The 21,548-nt window shown below is 42.2% G+C and overlaps 1 protein-coding gene across 1 annotated transcript in view; it reads left to right on the forward strand.

Moving 5' to 3' along the window:
- GPM6A (glycoprotein M6A) overlaps window positions 1-21,548 on the forward strand; it is a 182,711-nt gene that overhangs the window by 128,904 nt on the left and 32,259 nt on the right. Inside the window, exon 3 of the mRNA XM_056560682.1 lies at window positions 17,318-17,474. Coding sequence (XP_056416657.1) covers window positions 17,318-17,474 — 157 coding nt within the window. The remainder of the gene's footprint in view (window positions 1-17,317; window positions 17,475-21,548) is intronic.

Genomic DNA, 21,548 nt, shown 5'->3' on the forward strand with positions numbered 1-21,548 from the left:
ATTGCTGTGGCTGGTGTTTGGTGGGTTACCTCTTTTAGGAGTCTAGTCCTTTTGCAAGTTCCTGGTCTTCTCAGCCTGATTTGTAGAGACCAAATTTCTAGTCTAGTCACAACTGTTTGTACTTACTTACCAGAAGGGGCAATAGACATGTTAAATTGCATAGACCATTTGTTTTTTAACACAATAATAATATAATAAAGTTCTTGACATCAAGATGAAATAGAGCTCTTTTATCAGGGAAGGGTTATTACATGTGCAGTGAGGCATCTGCTACTGACCTCTGTTCTCAGTCCCTGGCCCAAACTGTCCTGTACCATAGTTACTGCCATCACTGCTGAGTCCCTTCAGTCAACCCCATTATGGAAGTAGTAGACAAGAATTCCTGGGATGGAAAGTGGGTGTTGTTGCTCTTCTAGCAGCATATACAATTGAGAAAGCTGCACTGTAACATGCATACTTCTCTATATTTGCAGTATATATGTGTGTAAACATGAATTGGTATAGTTGGATGAATAAAAAGTCTCAAATCTGTTCATTCTGTATTTAGGAGTCCAGTAGTCCAGTAGGTGGTCCTACTTAGTGATAGACAGCTATGACTATACTTTCGCTCATTTAGTAAAAGCTGTGAACCTATAAGCCTAGGATCAGCAGGGATATTAAATTTTATAAATTCCAAGTCATACCAAACCCTTTTCCACAATACTTTATATTAATCTACTCAGGTGCTCATGCTCTTTAACATATTTCCTGCAGACTAGAAAGCAGATTCACTTTACTTTTACCTAGTGAGAAATGTCTGTAAAATTGATACCATTTGGCCTTTCAGTAAAGGTACAATTATTTTTCCTGATTTGAATTTCTGACTCAAGAAGAAGCTACTTCTCCACATCCCCCTCACTACCTTACCACTGGCACTGCTAAGACAGCTATCCATCCCCGTTAATTTCTCTCTTTGATCACAGTAACTCACTATGAAACATACCTTCTCCAGTCCAGTCCACCAGAAACGAAGCAGCCAGGTTGATCTTTCTACCTAGCAGTTATGCTATATGTGCCCATATACTTTAGGAACAACTGATTTCCAGACTGCTTCTAGCTTACAGCTCCGCCAATCACTGACTGAGACAGGACATTGATATCCTTTTAAAAGAGACCTACAGTGGGGATCAAAAGTTTGGGCACCCCAGGTAAAAATTTTTATTAATGTGCAGAAAGGCATCAAATTACACATTAGACATTCTTATATGTCAACAAAAGTTAGATTTTATTTCCATCATTTGCACTTTCAAAATAACAGAAAACAAAAAAAATGGCATCTGCAAAAGTTTGGGCACCCTGCAGAATTTATAGCATGCAAAGCTGAGACCTGCCAGTGTCAAGGATTGTTCTCAATCATCATCTGGGAAGACCAGGTGATGTCAATCTCAAAGGTTTTAAATGCCCAGACTCATCTGACCTTGCCCCAACAATCAGCACCATGGGTTCTTCTAAGCGGTTGTCTAGAAATCTGAAACTGAAAATAGTTGATGCTCACAAAGCTGGAGAAGGCTATAAGAAGATAGCAAAACGTTTTCAGATGTCAATATCCTCTTTTCGAAATGTAATTAAGAAATGGCAGTCATCAGGAACAGTGGAAGTTAAAGCAAGATCTGGAAGACCAAGAAAAATATCAGACAGTACAGCTCGCATGATTGTGAGAAAAACGATTCAAAACCCACGTTTGACTGCACAATCCCTCCTGAAAGATCTGGCAGGCACTGGAGTTGTTACACTATTCCACTATAAAGACATACAAATATGGAAAACCTCTTCTACGTCCTCACCACAAAAATCAACTTTTGAACTTTGCAAATGAACATATAGACAAGCCGGATGTTCTGTGGATCGATGAGGTTAAAATTTTACTTTTTGTCCAGAATGAGCAAAGGTACGTTTGGAGAAGAAGGGGAACAGAATTTAATGAAAATAACCTCTGTCCAACTGTTAAGCATACGGGTGGATCAATCATGCTTTGGGGTTGTATTGCAGCCAGTGGCACAGGGAACATCTCATGAGTAGAAGGAAAAATTGATTCAATAAAATTTCAGCAAATTTTGGATGCTAACTTGATGCCATCTGTAAAAAAGCTGAAGTTAAAGAGAGGATGGCTTCTACAAATGGATAATGATCCTAAACACACCTCGAAATCCATGGGGGATTACATCAAGAGGCGTAAACTGAAGGTTTTGCCATTGCCTTCACAATCTCCTGATCTCAACAAAATTGAAAATCTATGGATAGCCCTTAAAAGAGCAGTGCGTGACAGACAGCCCAGAAATCTCAAAGAACTGGAAGACTGGATGAATGGGCAAATATACCTCAAACAAGAATTGAAAGCCTCTTGGCTGGCTACAAAAAGCATTTACAAGCTGTGATACTTGCCAAAGGGGTACAAGATATTAACTCTGCAGGGTGCCCAAACTTTTGCAGACACCATTTTTTTGTTTTCTGTTATTTTGAAAGTGTAAATGATGGAAATAAAATCTAACTTTTGTTGGCATATAATAAGAATGTATAATCTGTAATTTGATGCCTTTTGGAGATTTTTCCATCTTTCCTTGGCTTCTTTATGCACAGTAATACAAATTTTTACCTGGGGTGCCCAAACTTTCGATCCCCACTGTGTGCCTTATAACTTTAACTTCAACTATACTCAGTTAGATCTAGTCACAGATATCTCCTCTCCATTTTATTCTTCAGAAAACATGTATCATCATCTGTTTGGATCCATTGCTTTATTTCTCTTATTTTATTTGCCTTAATTTTTTTTAAGGCCCCCACTATCATTATCTTGTAATTTAAGGGGGTGGTCATCACTGCTCTCAATGGGACATTAACCTGAGGATCTCCCAGTTGAAAAATGAGCAGTGGTGACTTCCCAGTTGGAAGTCTACCATCTAATTAGTATATTGGTATAATGGCACCAATAGCTAATGAACAGGGTGGAGCCCTAGAAAAAACTCTACATTGATTTTCGCCAGTACATGATTTTTTAAGATATCACTGTTTCTCTCTAAATTATTATCCTTAGCATAACTTTGCATTTTATATCTGTTTCTGGTTCATACAGGCTTATTTATATTCCTGTTGCCAACACAAACTGTTGATTGCCTGGATACAATTAGCAGAATGTACCTATTCGGTCTCTTTATATTTCATATAGATTGTAGGCTTCTTACTAAGTATAGATTATATGATTATTATTATCCACCACACTATCCACCCCAACTTTGTCTGTCAATCCTTATGACTTCCACTCTTCCTATCTCAGGTCATTCCTTAGACCAATCACTGCGAGGCCTCTCACAGGACAACAAAAAATAGGACAAACAAAAACTGATTTCTCTGTCTTTAAGGTCCCAATATTAGCTCCCTCTGTGGTACATATGCCTCCCACCATTCACTACACTTTGTAATAATACATGCCTGTCTCTCCAAATACCATATAAATTGTGGGCTTTTTCCCAAATTAAAGATTATTTTTATTATCCACATGATTCACCCCAATTCGTCTATCAATCCCTATTCTACTCTTCCCATATTAAAGGGGTACTCCGCTGCTCAGACAAACCCCAAAAATGATCCTGCCAAGACAATTATTGATAAATGTGCTTGTTTTTCTAAATTTAATCTATATTGAAAATAAACTCTCTTTGTTGAAAGAGAAAACCCTACGGACCTGATGTCCCTGAATAAACTCCTCTTGCAGACTGTAAGTGAAACATGGCATATGTGATGTTCAGAGTTTTGAGTTTTATCATTCTTTGCATACAGTATTTCATCTATGAATTTAAACATCATTAGGATTAATAAATTAGCTTTTTTCACCAATGCAAATAGAAACATAGAATGTGTCGGCAGATAAGAACCATTTGGCCCATCTAGTCTGCCCAAATTAAAATAACACTATTTTTGGATATCCCAAAAGTAATTTTTTGGAAATCCAAAGATACCGCAAGAAGATATAGAAGCCTGCAAAATAGAGCGAATCAAGCTTCACCTAACAGCCCATACTACTCAGTGAGTTCTCTATTAACATTTACAATCTATGAAAACCCTGACACAGTACTTTTCTATGTTTCTGGTACACATTGTCCCAGTTATCATGCCACCTTGGAAAAATATTCATATGGGAGGCTGTCCACCTTTCGGCCTTTCAATGGGCCCGAGTCAATGACTATTGTAGCAGATTTTTTTTTCTCATTTATGCTTTCCAGGATGCCGACATTGCCTTTGTATCCCCCATTTAAAACTAAAACTTGCTTCCTGGAGCAGGAATAACAATTTCTAGATGTGTCTGATCCAACTTCAGTTTGTCACTAGAATCAATTAGCTTCACTACTGCTGTGTGGGCAAGTGCCCACAGGGCAGGGACTATGGCCTCAAATGCCCAGCACTTTAATCTCCTAGAGCTGCTTGTCTCCCCCTCCTGCATTTGATGGGCAGCTTCTGTGTTGTGTTATGTACAACATTAAAATGCTGGGCACTTTAGGCGATTGTCCTCTACTGTGGGCACTTGCTGTCTATTTGCATAATAAAGAAACACAAACAAATGGTAAATCTGTGAAGATTTTAATCACTATCTGGTGCTGTGATTAGTTACACTATGTAAAACAATCTGACGTTTACTATGTGTTTCATACACGTTTTTAACCCCTTCCCGCTACAGGATGTATGCAAACATCCCAGCACCTGGCATATTCGAGCACTGGGACGTATGCATATGTCCTGCTGATCTCCTGCTATGCTATGCGCAGCTCAGGAGATCTCCAAGAAAAGCAACCACTGAATATAAAGTGCACACCACTGTATTAACAATTATATCACATGATTTTATTGAATATCAAAAAACAACATGCTTGATGGTCACATATACAATTCTAAACATTTAAAATGCTCATTAAGAGCCACAACACTGTCTCAGGGCAGGGCCATGAACCCCGACTCCCGAAATATGACCCTGTCCTGCAATCTAATAATTAGTCATACAAAATTATCCCAATTACTATGCTGCATACATATGGCACAATACACAAAGTATTCAATAAATATGTGAAAATGATGGGCACCTTATACTATACCAATGTGTAAAGCGATATATACAATAATATTCAAGGCTATGGTATGTGCAAGATCATTATGCAGAACCAGTTTGAACACAATCTAGCCAAGAATAAAGATAAAATAAAGACATCCCATATGCAAGCATGACAAACCAAATGGGAGCCAGTGATCTAGATGGTAGAGCAGTACCGGGGCCACAGGAACCCCATGCGTTCCGCCACAAGCGACTTCCTCAGGGGATCGGTGGCAGGGCCGTGACCACGCCAGTCCTGGCAGCATTCACCCCATAGATGCTGTGATCAATCCTTATCACGGTATCTATGGTGTTGACAGGAGGAGGGTGCTCCCCCTGTTCACCAACGGCGCCGCCGCAATAGGATCGTGGGTCACCGTTGGTTGCTATGGCAGCAGGAAGCCAGCTGATAGTCTCTTGTTTGCCAGCTACGGAAGCCTGTGATATATAGCCACAGGCTGGATCGCACAGGCTGTAGTGTGTGCAGCTCATCAGGTTATACTGTGCTGCAGTACAAATGTATTGCAGCATAGTATAACCTGTAAAAAGTAAAAAATAAAATAATAAAAGGTTATACATTAAAAGTATGAAGTATAAAAAAATAAAATAAATGCCCATTTCTCAATAAAAGCCCTGTATTATCATATAAAAAAAAAAAAATCCTATACATACTATGTATTGCCACGTCCGTAATGATCTGTACTATTAAGCTATAATGTAAATTATTCTGCACGGTGAATGCCGTAAAAACAACAACAACAAAAATGCGCCAAATTTGCCAATTTTGGTACAAATATTGGAATAAAAAAGATCAAAAGGTAGCATGTATCGCAAAAATGATACCAATAAAAATTACAGCTTGTCCCTCAAAAAATAAGCCCCCACTAAATGGCGTCAGATGAAAAAAAAAAATTACGGCTGTTGGAAAATGATAACACAAAAAAGGGAAACAGATTTTGCTCAGAAAAGGAAAAAGAACATAAAAAGCTATATAAAATGGGTATTGCCGTAATCGTACTGAGCCACAGTATAAATATAACATCACTTTTACTGCACAGTCAACACCATAAAAAATAAAATAAAAACACCATATTTTGGAGCTTTTCACAAAAAATGCTGCATGTGTCAACAAAAACACACCACTTATATTATGAAGTACATTATATTGCAAAAGAACAATCTCAGAATCGCTCCGCTCAGAAAAAGCATTCAAAAGTTATTACCATTTAAAGAGACACATGTCAAATAAAAAAAAAAGAGCCTGGTCATTAAGGTAAAAAATGGGTCCATCCTTAAGGGGTTAAAGGGGTTCCCCTCCCCTAGACATCTTATCCCCTATACGTCACGCCCCCCTTCCATAGACTTGCATTGAGGTGGGGTGGTGTGACGTCACGAGGGTGTGTGGCCGTGATGTTCTGAATGCTGGGGCAGCAGAATACCCCTTTAGGCCCACTAGTGGTTGGACTGAGCTTAGACTAGACATTACAAACTTACACTAGACGGTGTATAGATGCCCCAGATTTATCAAACATCATGCACCACATTGATAAATCTGGAGCAATAGTAGACAACGTTTACACTGTCTAATAATTTTACACTTTTAGTAAATCTGGGCCAATATCTTTTAGTTTTGTTTTGCTTCTTAAAAAAAGACAAACCTTTTTCTGAACATGTATTTGTGGAAGTTTTGCCCTAAAAATATAGAGCAGGAAAAAAAAAACTACCGTATATATGATCGGGGGGCAATGGACTGGGCTAATTCAACAAGATCTGAAGGAAAATTCTGTGGTACTAATAGAAGCCAGGTAGATAGGGTTTGGAAGGTCTCTGTTACTAGTTTGTTGGTGGACTCTAGTGGATTAAAATCTTTTAAATATTGTGTCTGACCAAAAACTATTGATATGTCTTCAATAGGTAACTGGTGGAATATAACCAAGTAACATAACTAAAAACAATATAGAGAGTGGAGACTTTATTTCTGGAGCCGTGGATGTGTTGATGAACTGATTGCTGAGGATGGGGGACATTCATCAATGTCTGCTTATGTATTTCTTTTTTTAGTTATTTTTTTCCTTACAATTTTTTTTGCTTACATGCGACTTATTTATCAACTGGTTACAGCCTGTTGATAAATTTGTTAAATGTAAGCAATTTTTTTTTGCTTTGGTTTTGGCTTTTTCTGCTCCATGTCTGAGCTGGAGTAAATTTAGTAGGTTTTTTTCATGCAATGTGACTTTTTTGCGACTTTCGCTCTTGATAAATCTCTGGCCACTTTTTTTTTTTACTTTGGGCACTGCACAATCAAAAAGGCACTTAAAAAATAGAGTAGTCGCGACTTTTTGTGACAATTTTAGCGAAAAACCCTTTATTGTATTTGGGCAACCAAAGCCTTTTTTTGTAATACCTTTTTGATGGTGTCCCCCAAAAATTCACTGTAGTCACTTGGGATTTTAGGCATCAGTTGTAATCTTCAGAGAAGCATGCCTTTAGCTTCTTTGCAGTCACCATAGGGAAAATAAAGCATTACACTGCATAAAGTACCCCAAAACACTGAAATATCAAGTTGCGGAACAACACCAATCTATAAAAAAATAAAAACAAGAAAAACCTACTTTGATGCACATGCACATTCTGTAATGTCTTGCCATAGTAATAAATAATGCTTTCTAAAACTTAAATATAAAATACAGCTGCATATTGCATTAAGCCTTTTGCCAATAAGTGCAATAATATTTTTCTTAGCACTTGCATAAATTACAGCACACTCCCAAGAGGTTATACGATTAGATGAAGGCAATGGATGGTTAGTGTTTTCTCTTAAAATGTACTATATGCATTAAAAATACTCCTGAGACAAGTAGATGGAATCCATTATTCCTTCTGAAGTTTTAGATACAAATATGTAGAGCAAGAGAGAATAGAGAGAAAGCATGAAACCAAAATAAGTTTGTTTTTGTTTTTTTACAAAAACATTACAAAAATGTTGGGGTTTTGTAACTTTCATCATAAAAACAATAAAGAGAAAATGCATATTTTTTTTTTACAATTTTTGCGATATTCAGGGTGTAAAATATTCTACAAAGTCAAATCTTTTGAACACACCCTCAATGATAATTGTTGCTATAATGTTTATTTCCAACCATTAGCATTCTGTTCCATAGGTTGTAACACATTTTCTTAGTTGTAATAACACATTTTGTTTATCTGATCCCCTCTGACATATTTTGCAGCTGTCATACATGATTATTTTGACCCTGTAAAACAGTTGTCATGCTATAATGCTGTACCGAAAAATGCAGGCAGGGTAATTGGTTTCAGGCAGGATCTAGAAACAGGCCACAAACCCATTCTGAGTTGTGTGTAAGACATGTATTTGATATTAGATTTGATACTTGCTTAGTGCTTGAATAACAGACATCACCAAGAGGAAACAATTCAGAGGATCTATCACCAATTTATAGTCATAGGATATATTTATAAATCAAACCATAAAATTTGGGTTGACTCATAAATAAATCATATGACTGTATAAGTTGCATATCCTGTGATCCCACCACATTAGGTTGGCAGTATAAGTCCCCGCACATTAGGTTGGCAGTACAGTTCCCCCACATTAGGTTTGCAATACAGTTCCCCCACATTAGGTTGGCAGTACAGTTCCCCCACATTAGGTGCAGTTCAATTCCCCCACATTAGGTGCCACCTAATGTGGGGGAACTGTATTGCACCTAATGTGGGGGAACTGTACTGCACCTAATGAAGGGGAACTGCACTGCACCTAATGAAGGGGAACTGTACTGCACCTAATGAGGGGGAACTGTACTGCACCTAATGAGGGGGAACTGTATTGCACCTAATGTGGGGGAACTGTACTGCACCTAATGTGGGGGAACTGTACTGCACCAGTACAGTTCCCCTACATTAAGTGCAGTACAGTTCCCCCACATTATGTGCAGTACAGTTCCCCTACATTATGTGCAGAACAGTTCCCCTACATTAGGTGCAGTATAGTTCCCCACATTAGGTGCAGTATAGTTCCCCCACATTAGGTGCAGTATAGTTCCCCCACATTAGGTGCAGTATAGTTCCCCACATTAGGTGCAGTATAGTTCCCCCACATTAGGTGCAGTATAGTTCCCCCACATTAAGTTGGCAGTATAGTTCCCCACATTAGGTTGGCAGTATAGTTCCCCACATTAGGTGCAGTATAGTTCCCCCACATTAGGTGCAGTATAAGTCCCCGCACATTAGGTTGGCAGTACAGTTCCCCCACATTAGGTTGGCAGTATAGTTCCCCCACATTAGGTTTGCAATACAGTTCCCCCACATTAGGTTGGCAGTACAGTTCCCCCACATTAGGTGCAGTACAGTTCCCCCACATTAGGTGCAGTATAGTTCCCCCACATTAGGTGCAGTATAGTTCCCCCACATTAGGTTTGCAATACAGTTCCCCCACATTAGGTTGGCAGTACAGTTCCCCCACATTAGGTGCAGTTCAGTTCCCCCACATTAGGTGCCACCTAATGTGGGGGAACTGTACTGCACCTAATGTGGGGGAACTGTACTGCACCTAATGTGGGGGAACTGTACTGCACCTAATGAAGGGGAACTGTACTGCACCTAATGAAGGGGAACTGTACTGCACCTAATGAGGGGGAACTGTACTGCACCTAATGTGGGGGAACTGTACTGCACCTAATGTGGGGGAACTGTACTGAACCTAATGTGGGGGAACTGTACTGCACCAGTACAGTTCCCTTACATTAAGTGCAGTACAGTTCCCCCACATTATGTGCAGTACAGTTCCCCTACATTATGTGCAGAACAGTTCCCCTACATTAGGTGCAGTATAGTTCCCCACATTAGGTGCAGTATAGTTCCCCCACATTAGGTGCAGTATAGTTCCCCACATTAGGGGCAGTATAGTCCCCCACATTAGCTGCAGTATAGTTCCCCCACATTAGCTGCAGTATAGTTCCCCCACATTAGGTTGGCAGTATAGTTCCCCACATTAGGTGCAGTATAGTTACCCCACATTAGGTGCAGTATAAGTCCCCGCACATTAGGTTGGCAGTACAGTTCCCCCACATTAGGTTGGCAGTATAGTTCCCCACATTAGGTTGGCAGTATAGTTCCCCACATTAGGTGCAGTATAGTTCCCCCCACATTAGGTGCAGTACAGTTCCCCCACATTAGGTGCAGTACAGTTCCCCCACATTAGGTGCAGTACAGTTCTCCCACATTAGGTGCAGTACAGTTCCCCCACATTAGGCTGGCAGTATAGTTCCCCCACATTAGGTGCAGTATAGTTCCCCCACATTAGGTGCAGTATAGTTCCCCACATTAGGTGCAGTATAGTTCCCCCACATTAGGTTCAGTATAGTTCCCCACATTAGGTGCAGTATAGTTCCCCACATTAGGTGCAGTATAGTTCCCCCACATTAGGTTGGCAGTATAGTTCCCCCACATTAGGTTGGCAGTATAGTTCCCCACATTAGGTGCAGTATGTTCCCCCACATTAGGTGCAGTATGTTCCCCCACATTAGGTGCAGTATGTTCCCCCACATTAGGTGCGGTATAATTCGCCAAATTAGGTGCAGTCAAGTTCCCTACAAAAGCAAAATAGACATGGAGGCCACCAGCATCTAGGGGTGCTACCTTCCTACTGGCAGGAAGAGGGGGTTAATTTTAGGGTACTACCTTCTTACTGGGGGGGGTAATCTGGGGGTACTACCATCCTACTGGGGGGGAGGGGTTTAATCTGGGGGTACTACCTGCCTACTCGGGGCCCCAGATTAACCCCCTCCCCCCTGTAGGAATGCAGTACCCCCAGATTAACCCTATCCCCCCACCCTGTTAGAAGGTAGTACCCCCCTGATGACTCCCTCCCCCCCCAGTAGAATGGTAGTACCCCCCAGTTTAATCCCCTCTTCCCCCCTGTAGGAATGCAGTACCCCCCAGATTAATCCCCTCCCCCCAGACCCAGTAGGCAGGTTGAAATAACATTTACTCACTCAGCGCGGTAATCCTGCGAACCGCGTACCGTCACGTCATGCTCTGGGGCCGGCGTCCTTGAATACAGCGTGACGTCCTGATGGTCATGTGACGGCAGTAACGCGCCGTCACATGACTGGACCAACTGAAGGTGAGCCAGAGCGGAGCGGGGCACAAACAGGAGTAGGAGGCAGCGCTGTGTGGTGCGCCTGACGGACAGGCGCACCGCACAGCGGGGGTCTGGGCTGGTGAAGGACGGTCGGGCACAGATGGGGGGTGCTGCGGAGCGTCTTGGTGTCACCCGGTGCGGGCCACACCCGGGTCGCAACGCCACTGGATTAGGGTGTGCCTGGGCACACCCGGCACACCCCGTGCGCACGCCTATGATGCCTATTACTGTAATGCAACCTCTCTCGGACTCTAATGTGCCAGTTTGACCCTGTACCTGTGCTCCCCAGCGCAATAATACTAGTATAATTGGTAATATTTGTCCCAGCATACAGGATTTGGTCAGTAACAGTATAGTGGTTTTATATGTGGTGATAATATTCCACCTTGTATACTGGTATTATTAGTAATATTCATCTCAGTATACATGATTTGGTAAGTAACAGTATGATGGAAATATGTATGGTGATAATATTCGACCTTGTGTACTTGTATTATTGGTGACTGTAGTCTTGGTGTACTGGACATAATTTTTCATGGGGCCCACATGATTGTGAAGGATGGCCCACTAGTTATCCCCCTATTCTTATATCTACCCCACTACCACGTAAAATTGGTCCTGCAGCGACAACGCCACCGTCTCACAGCTGATTGGATCACTATGTCAAGTCTGCAGAAAATGATGCAGAGACTCATGTTTGAGTTTTGCCTAAGGCCCCACACAGTCTAGAGCCGCCTCTGTCTCTTTGCCATGCTGTTCTCAATTCCCCTTCCTACATAACCCCCTGCCCAGGTCAGCCAACCAGCTTTTTCACATTAGGAAAAGACGTGCTGATCCCTGTTTCTGTTAGTCTTTGCTTAGCATCAAATGTAGCATAAACTGCTCCCTTCAGAAGTTACACAAACTTTCTGTTCATTAGACTCTGAATACTATATTTTTATTTTTGTCAAACAGTAGTAATATATATATTTTTTTAATATTGCATTATTGGTCACAATTACTCTTTAGGCAGCTGCAGTTATTTTGTCTTTGACCTCCTACTACATCATTTCCATATTTTACCCATACTACTATGCTCTTCCAATATGGGTGCTCCAACCAAGCTACTACAGCTTTCCCTTCCCTTTCACAGGGTGTCTCAAACACTGGATGAGGCTAACAGACTATAACATCGCCTGCCGATTTTCTCTCCATTGCTCTATGTCTTTACTGTGTAACTAAAGGCCCTTTTACACAGGTCGATTATTGGTCAAATGAGTGTTCTTAGAAAGGGCAAGTGATCAGCCTACAAACAAAGTGCTTGCTCCTCAGCTGATTGGATCTTTTGTGCAGCCAATAAAATCATCCATATCTGTGTAAACAGGGAATGTGCAACTGACAATGATGAAGTTTAAGGGCCACTTGGATGATCCAGTGATCTGTTGTGTGGCCTAGTTGCATGATGTACCTAGCCTTGTGAAGGCTCATTAAACGGGTACTCCGGTGGAATTTTTTTTTTTTTAAATCAACTGGTGCCAAAAAGTTAAACAGATTTGTAAATTACTTCTAATTAAAAATCTTAATCCTGTCAGTACTTATTGGCAGCTGTATGCTACAGAGGAAATTCTATTCATTTTGAATTTCTTTTTTGTCATGTCTACAGTGCTCTCTGCTGACAACTGATGCCCGTATTAGGAACTGTCCAGAGCAGGAGAAAATCCCCATAGCAAACCTATGATGCTCTGAACAGTTCCTGACACAGACAGAGGTGTCAGCAGAGAGCACTGTGGACAAGACAAAAAAGAAATTCAAAAAGAATAGAATTGCCTCTGTAGCATACAGCTTCTAATAAGTACAGAAAGGATTAAGATAAACTTTTTACTTTTTCCATAGCATATTATACAAATAACTAAATTCTTGGTGCTTTGAAGGGTTTGTCAGTTCATTTATTGACAATAATCTCTGATCCCAGGGTGGCATTGGAGAATTGTTTGTTTACATATAGTTCAATTACAAGAATTAATGTAGTATACCAGAAGAGGACTAAGGACATAAAGAAAACCATTTAAAGGGGGTATTTCTATCTCCAATAGCTATTCCCTAGCTACTCCCTAATTGTTCGGACCCCCAATGATCACAAAAAGAAAGAGAAATTGTATCCTTGCACACGTAGTTAACTCCACTTATCAGGGGAACAATTTCCCTACTTTCTTGTCATCAATGGGGGTCCAAGCAGTCTTGACCAATCAGCATGTTATCTCTTATCCTGTGGATAGGAGATAAGTATTGGAAACAGAGAATACACCTTATATGCTCTTGACCTCTTCCATGCTCTTGACCTAAGGGCTTGGCTATACTGGCAAATATTGTATATCCCATAGAAATAAGACACTGAAATCCTCCATTCTGCATATTCTGATGGTTTCATTCTTTTCAGTCACTTTGTGTGTGTATATATATATATTTATATATATATATATATATATATATATATATATATATAGCAACAGAAGAATGCAGCAGCACACTGCCAGCACAAGGATATATATTAGCAGAATACCTGGACCTGCCCAGTTTTTCCTATCTTTTCCTTGTGGGGGAAAAGCAACAAAGGAGGAAGTTTTTGTCCTCATATCCCTTCCGAAAATCCTGACCCCATATCCCCTCCTCATATCCTGACCCCAAATCCCCTCCTTATATTACGACCTCATATCCTGTCCTCATATTTTGTTCTCTTATCCCATCCTCATATACCTACCTCCTATCCCGTCCTCATATGTATTTGTGAGATGGGGTGTGGCTTACCAGCCGGACTGACACATTCACCAGGATATGCAGAGCGGAGCTTGTGGAGTAAGGCACCAGAAGTCCTATATACTTGCATGGGACTTGAAACAAAAATCCCTTCCTTCACATATGGGGGCAGATTAGGGGTTAATTTAACTATTATATATTTTTATTTGACATATTAGTAACATGTGACCAAGTATTATAAAAATATCTCCAGCTGTTTGGAAATTATGCAGTAACATAAATTTCCCATAGAATTGTATGGAACTTTAAATAAAAACCCAGACCCTGGCAAATGGGGGTGGGTAAGGGCTAAATTACCTATCCTATGTTTGTTGTTGACATATAAGTAACATGTGTGCCAAGTTTCATGTTAATATCTTTAGCGGTTTGGACGTGATGCTGGAACATACACACATACATACAAACATTGAGTTACATATATACCGTATTTATCGGTGTATACCACACACATTTAAAACTTAAATTTAAGGCAAAAAGCCTGCCTGCGTGTTATATGTCGATAAATCTTCTGGTCACTGATTTAAAGCGGCCACAGCAGCGGCTACTTGTTAAGTATTAGCAGCACGGCTTCGGACACTTTAAATCAGTGACCAGTGGCGTCTCCTCCTCCCACTGTCACTTGTTTTCTCCCGCACTATCAACAGGTACTGGTGGATAGTGCTGGAGGTGCTGATTAAAATGAGCCCTACCTTGTCCGGATCTGCCCTACCTTTTAATCAGCGTCTCCCGCACTATCCACCAGTACCTGTGGTAGTGCGGGAAAAAACAAGTGACAGTTTTACTTTAAATTTTTCATACCTCCCCCTCCCTCATCATTCCCCCTTTTCCCCCGCTTTTCATAGTTTTGCTTATTTTCCTTACCTGGCTGCGCTTTGGCAGGTCAGGTCAGGTGAGGGGTTTTGTGGGCTGTGGTCAGTGAAGCAGATGAGTGACGTCCTCTGCCGGCTTCTCTGCGCGGCATCAGTGATGTCACTTTTCATTTCCTGTAGTCGCCGTCGAAAAGTGACATCCCTGATGCCACGCAAGGAGCCGGGAGAGGACGTCACTCATCTGCTTCACTGACCGAAGCCCACAAGACAACTTAAGCGCAGCCAGGTAAGGAAAGGGGAAGAGTGGTCTTCAACCTGTGGACCTCCAGATGTTGCAAAACTACAACTCCCAGCATGCCCGGACAGCAGTTGGCTATCCGGGCATGCTGGGAGTTGTAGTTTTACAACATCTGGAGGTCCGCAGGTAGAAGACCACTCATGGGAGTAACATGATGGGGGGATGATGAGACAGGGGGAAATGATGAGGGGGGAATGATGGGGAGATGATGAGACAGGTTGGGGGGGATGATGAGACAGTGTGGGGGATGATGAGGGGGGAATGATGGGGGACATGATGATACAGGGTGGGGGGATGATGAGGGGGAATGATGGGGGACATGAGGAGACAGGGGGAAATTATGAGACGGGGGCATGATGAGACAGGGTGGGGGATCATGAGACAGGGGGAAATGATGAGGGGGGAATGATGGGGGAATGATGGGGGGCATGATGAGACAGGGTGGGGGGATGATGAGACAGAGGGAAATTATGAGGGGGGGAATGATGAAGGACATGATGAGACAGGGTGGGGGCATGATGAGGGGGGAATGATGGGGACATGATGAGACAGGGTGGGGGATGATGAGACAGGGGGAAATGATGAGGGGGGAATGATGGGGGACATGATGAGACAGGGTGGATGATAATGATGGGGGACATGATGAGACAGGGTGGGGGGATGATGAGACAGGGGGAAATGATGAGGGGGGAATGATGAGGGGACATGATGAGACAGGGTGGGGGATAATGATGGGGGACATGATGAGACAGGGTGGGGGATGATGAGACAGGGGGAAATATGAGGGGGGAATGATGGGGGACATGATGAGACAGGGTGGAGGATAATGATGGGGACATGATGAGACAGGGTGGGGGATGATGAGACAGGGGGAAATGATGAGGGGGGAATGATGCGGGACATGATGAGACAGGGTGGGGGATAATGACGGGTGATATGATGAGACAGGGTGGGGGATGATGAGACAGGGGGAAATGATGAAGGGGGAATGATGGGGGCCATGATGAGACAGGGTGGGGGATAATGATCGGGGACATGATGAGACAGGGTGGAGGATGATGAGACAGGGGGAAATGATGAGGGGGGAATGATGGGGGGACATGATGAGACAGGGTGGGGGATGATGAGACAGGGGGAAATAATAGTGGGGGGAGGCACTAAATGCTTAATGTCTGTATGGCTAGTGGAGGTCTATGACGGGGCAATGATGAGACATGGGTGGATGATGAGACATGAGGGGGGGGGGGGTGAGAGGGGTAAATGTGGCACAGGGACTGATAAAAGGGAAGGAATGATGTGGCACTGGAGGGGACGGGACCAAACTGAGGTGCAGAAGAAAACGAAGATGGGGGGGATGATGTGGCATTTAGTCCAAATCATTTATTTTACATTTTTATTTTTTTTACTAAAATTTCCCTGTTAAAATGGGGGTGCATGTTATACGCCAGTGCGTATTATACGCCGATAAATACGGTATATATACCAAAGGCAATAGAGCTTTAGTTAGCAGTAGTTATCCCATGCAAGAATATGGTGCTCCCATGATACAGACAACAAGTAGCTGAAGCAAAAAAAAGAGGAGATTAAAAAAAATCATGCAGGTATGTGGCAAAGGGTTAAGAGTCTTGTATTACTGGCAGAACCTTGGTCAAGTATAACTTTAATGTAAAGTAAATGTAATGAATTTTGTGTTTTTTCATTTTGCCTTATTAGACTCTGTATTCTGCTTAATTGCATTTGTGTTCGGGGCTCCATACGTGTACTAGTGACAGGAAAGATTGCCTACATACCTATACAAGATCTTACCCTAGCATAGCGGTCTGAGTTGTGCCATAACCACGTAATGAGGGCACACCTATAGAGGGCATGCACTATAGTGAAGAAATAGAATAAGGGAGGGTTGGGTGGGTTCCACAAACGTCACGTGCTCCGCCCCTGTAGGAGAGGGGAAGTTATATACACACGCCCCCCACCTGTTCCCAATAAGCCCCACCTGGAAGTGCAGGGAGCGATAATTACTTCTGCCCCTCACACAAATACAGCCCATCAGGCTTTATACATATCATTAAGGTAAAAACATTTGTTATACAATGAACATTGGGAATAATAATAACACCTTTTGTTTTTTATCTCCTTAGGATTGATATATTCAAGTATGTCATCTATGGGATAGCAGCTGCCTTCTTTGTTTATGGTATTTTGCTGATGGTAGAAGGATTTTTTACAACTGGAGCCATTAAGGATCTCTATGGGGACTTCAAAATCACAACCTGCGGTAGATGTGTGAGCGCATGGGTATGTTACTGTCTTGTGAAATATTTATACCTTTAGTGTTAAAGTGGTAAAAGTATTTTTAAATGTGTTCTATTCTGGCAATACTCAAGAACATGATAGATCTCACCTTTGTTCAAACACCCAAACATGACTTGAATGTTTCATGCACATTAAAGGCCTGCACAATCTCTCATACATTGGTATACATAGACTTCTATAGGTTTTTACCATGCCTCTGTATGCAACTGATTTTATACAGAAACATATTGTACTGAGGTTTTCTTCTGTTGTATTTAGTATGACTGTTACTTTTCCCTTTAAGCATTGCTTCTGAGCACCATATGGCCACATAGGTAGCGCCTACAGCATTTTATGCTACCAGGGAATTTGCCTGGACACATAGGAAAATGTAGATATTAGACTGGACTCATGACAGATGGAAGCATGTTTTAGTAGCTGCAATGAGACGTTTCAAAGAAGCAGGAAAATAATCGGCAACTCACCGCAACCAGCTGAATAAATATTCCTTTATTTCATACTCACAAATATGTTACATGGGAAGAGGGTAGTGGGGGGACACAGGATGGCGACCAAGCTCCGTTTCGCACGGTGATCGTGCTTCCTCCGGCCATGAGTGGCCGGAGGAAGCACGATCACCGTGCGAAACGGAGCTTGGTCTCCATCCTGTGTCCCCCCACTACCCTCTTCCCATGTAACATATTTATGAGTATGAAATAAAAGAAGATTCATTCAGCTGGTTGCGGTGAGTTGCCGATTATTTTCCTGCTTCTTTGAAACGTCTTCATGCACTATTGTCAATCAGAGCACCACCTCCAGCATTCCTAGTCCAAGTCTGCCATTTCATCATTGTTCTACACTCAAATAGGGAAGTAGTGCCGTGCTGGCTATCTACGAACAGTAGCTGCAATGAGGCCAAGGTGCAGCCGCATTGGATGTTTTCATATTTACTGCAGCTAAAAGCTGTTTAATTGTTAATGATTAAGTGGTATTACAGCTAAACAGCGGTCTAACACATAATACCGCACCGCCACTACGATTTTAGCTGCAGTAACTTTGAAAACACTGCCAACTTGGATTTTACTGTTGTTTGTTGCCCTGAATTATACCACAATATATAAATTCAGTCAAAGGGTACGTTCACACAAACGTAACTCACCACGGGTGACCCATTGAAGGGAATGGTAATGTAACTCGCAGCAAGTTTCCCACAGCGGGTAACCTGCTGCTAGTTATGATCTCGTGAACATACCCTTAAAGAGGAGATATTTGTGTAAACCAATTCAGGCTCTTTTCCACACTAGGTTTAAGTGCTACATATACTATAAATATGACAGTAGGGTGTCATTCTGACATTTTTGAATTGCTGACTGATTCTTCAAAAAAGAAACCATATAAGTTGATGAGTATGTTTTTTTGCTGACAGGTCCACTTTATACTATGTTTATGCAAGTTGATAGGATGAAAACCATCCATGCTGCTGCAAAAGCAGCACAGTCTGGCATGAAACCTATCATCCTGCAACCCTGCCTGGCAGAATCTGCAGTGGGAGGGAGGAGAGATCCTTTATACAGGCAGTATTAGTGTCTGCACGGGGGTCCGTGGTATAACTTATAGCTCCTAGAGCTGACACAAAATCTGCAATAGGGCCTCATGTGCAAATTTTAATATGGGTCTTTTATGGGATAGATGTGCTTTTGGGCCCCCTTAGGCACCAGGGCCCCGGTGCACCTGCTACCTCTGCACCCCTTATAGCTACACCTCTGACTGGGGTTTTATTAGAACAAGGTAGCCCAGGAAGTAAGCTGTGCTTGTGCAGAATGCAGCATTTTGGATTCACAGGACTCACATCTAGTATGCATTACTGAGAGGGACATAAATGAGATAGGAATTAACCAAAAGGTGGTTGTAAACTGCAGATATGACAGGGTCTCAAGCTGAACAAAAAAATAAAATAAAAAAGTTGTACTAAGTTTCAGGTTACGATTTCTAACACAAGGTAACTACTAATATATGCAAAAAAATGCTGTTGCTTGTGAAAAGTGTTCATAGCCTTTAAGGGGTATTCCAGGAATGTTTTTATTTGACTAGGCTACAGGGCTGTAAAGTTAGTGTAGATAATAATATAGTGTCTTTATCTGTGTGTGACGGTTTTCTCACAATTCTTCTGTGATTTTCGCCCCAATATTTATTTTTAACAGCATACAAAATTTCTCGGGTTTTCCCAGGTTGCAGTGCGTCGAGACATGACATCACTAGTCAGGTGATGACAGAGAGCCTGTCTGCTTCAATGGGTGGAGCGACCGCTGACTGGGAGAGAGATCATTTTGCAACAGCTGTAGGCACCCTGCTTAGGAAACACTCTACTTTTAAATGGAATGCAACTCATTTGTGTTTCAATGGGTGGGGTGGCTGATGTGTGGGAGGGAGCAAAGTGACCTCACACTTACAAACAAGTAACTATGGGATGTGTAGTTTGACAAAAAAATCCCGCAGGAAATACCCATTTCACAAAAAGATAGCCACAGTAATATGGTAAGCTCACAACATAGCCATTTAGCCCAAGACAAGCACAAATCCTTCCTAAGTATGTCAATTACTGTCTGGCAGGTAAGTACTTAAATCCCCTTATGGTGGATAACCTCTTTAAAGGGAATCTCTCATCAGTTTCACCCACACTGACCTGTTGGTACAGACTGGTAGTGTGGGTGACACTGATGATAATGATAATTACCTATCCCCAACCCGTGGCCCCATTTGCCCATTATGCTACTTATTCGGGCAGCAAGTTTGCTGTATGGGCAGAACTCTAGGAGCACCTTGATGTCACCACTGCTGCTTCCCCAAGCCTGCTCGCAGCGGGACTAAGTGAAAAAACAGCAGCGGTGATATCAGTGTCCTCCTGCGGTGCAGCCCATGCACCAAGCCTGCCACCCAAACAGGAAAGATACCGGGTAAACGAACCATGGATCGGGAATAGGTGAGTATCATTATTATCAGTGTCACCTGCACTAACAGCCCGTACAAACAGGTTAGTGTGGGTGGTACTGATGACAGATTCCTTTAAATGAGTCATCCAACTATTATTTTAACCATTTACAATGTTGTAAAATAATAAAAGAAGTAGTAGTTATCTTTCCAATCCCCTGCCACGCTCAGGGCTTCTCAGGTCCCCCATTTTTCTCAACTCCCTGGTCCCTCTTGCCATGGACTTATGATTGCAGCCAATCACTGGTGGCAGCAGTGACAGAACATAGACAGTGATTGGCTGTAGAGATGAGCGAATTTTAGAAAAATTCTATTTTGCCGATTCGCCAAATTTTCCCCAAAAAATGTGGTTCAGTCCGAATTTATTTGTGGCAAATAGCTATTAAAAGTGGCAATTTCTGGCCTACAGAGAGCCAGAGGAGAACATATAGTGGCTGAATGACTCAGCCCGGAGGTGGCAACAGCCTGACGAGACCATAGAGCCTCACAATTGAAAAGATTAAGGATATTTTTAACATTTATATTGAAGATTTCAAATAGATGAACCGAAAAAGTTTTATTTATTGTGCCATACCACATGGCGGCACAGTGACACAGCCTGGAGATGGCAGCAGCATGAGGAGGCCATAATCTGGCAGAATGACACAGCCCGGAGTTAGCGGCAGCAAGAGGAGACCATATAGTGGCTGAATATCACAGCCTGGAGGTGGCGGCAGCATGAGGAGACGATATAGTGGCCGAATGACACAGCCTGGAGGTGGTGGAAGCATGAGGAGACCATATAGTGGCTGAATGACACAGCCTGGAGTTGGAAGCCGCAAGAGGAGACCATATAGTGGCTGAATGACACAGTCTGGAGGTGGTGGAAGCATGAGTAGACCATATAGTGGCTGAATAGCACAGCCTGGGGTTGGCGGCTGCAAGAGGAGACCATATAGTGGCTGAATGACACAGCCTGGAGGTGGTGGCAGCATGTGGAGACCATAAAGTGGCTTAATAACAAAGCCTGGAGTTGGCAGAAGCATGAGGAGACCATATAGGGGCTGAATGACACAGCATGGAGTTGGCAGCAGCATGAGGAGACCATAA

The sequence above is a fragment of the Hyla sarda genome, chromosome 1 (assembly GCF_029499605.1).
Source record: "Hyla sarda isolate aHylSar1 chromosome 1, aHylSar1.hap1, whole genome shotgun sequence".
Classification (NCBI taxonomy): domain Eukaryota; kingdom Metazoa; phylum Chordata; class Amphibia; order Anura; family Hylidae; genus Hyla; species Hyla sarda.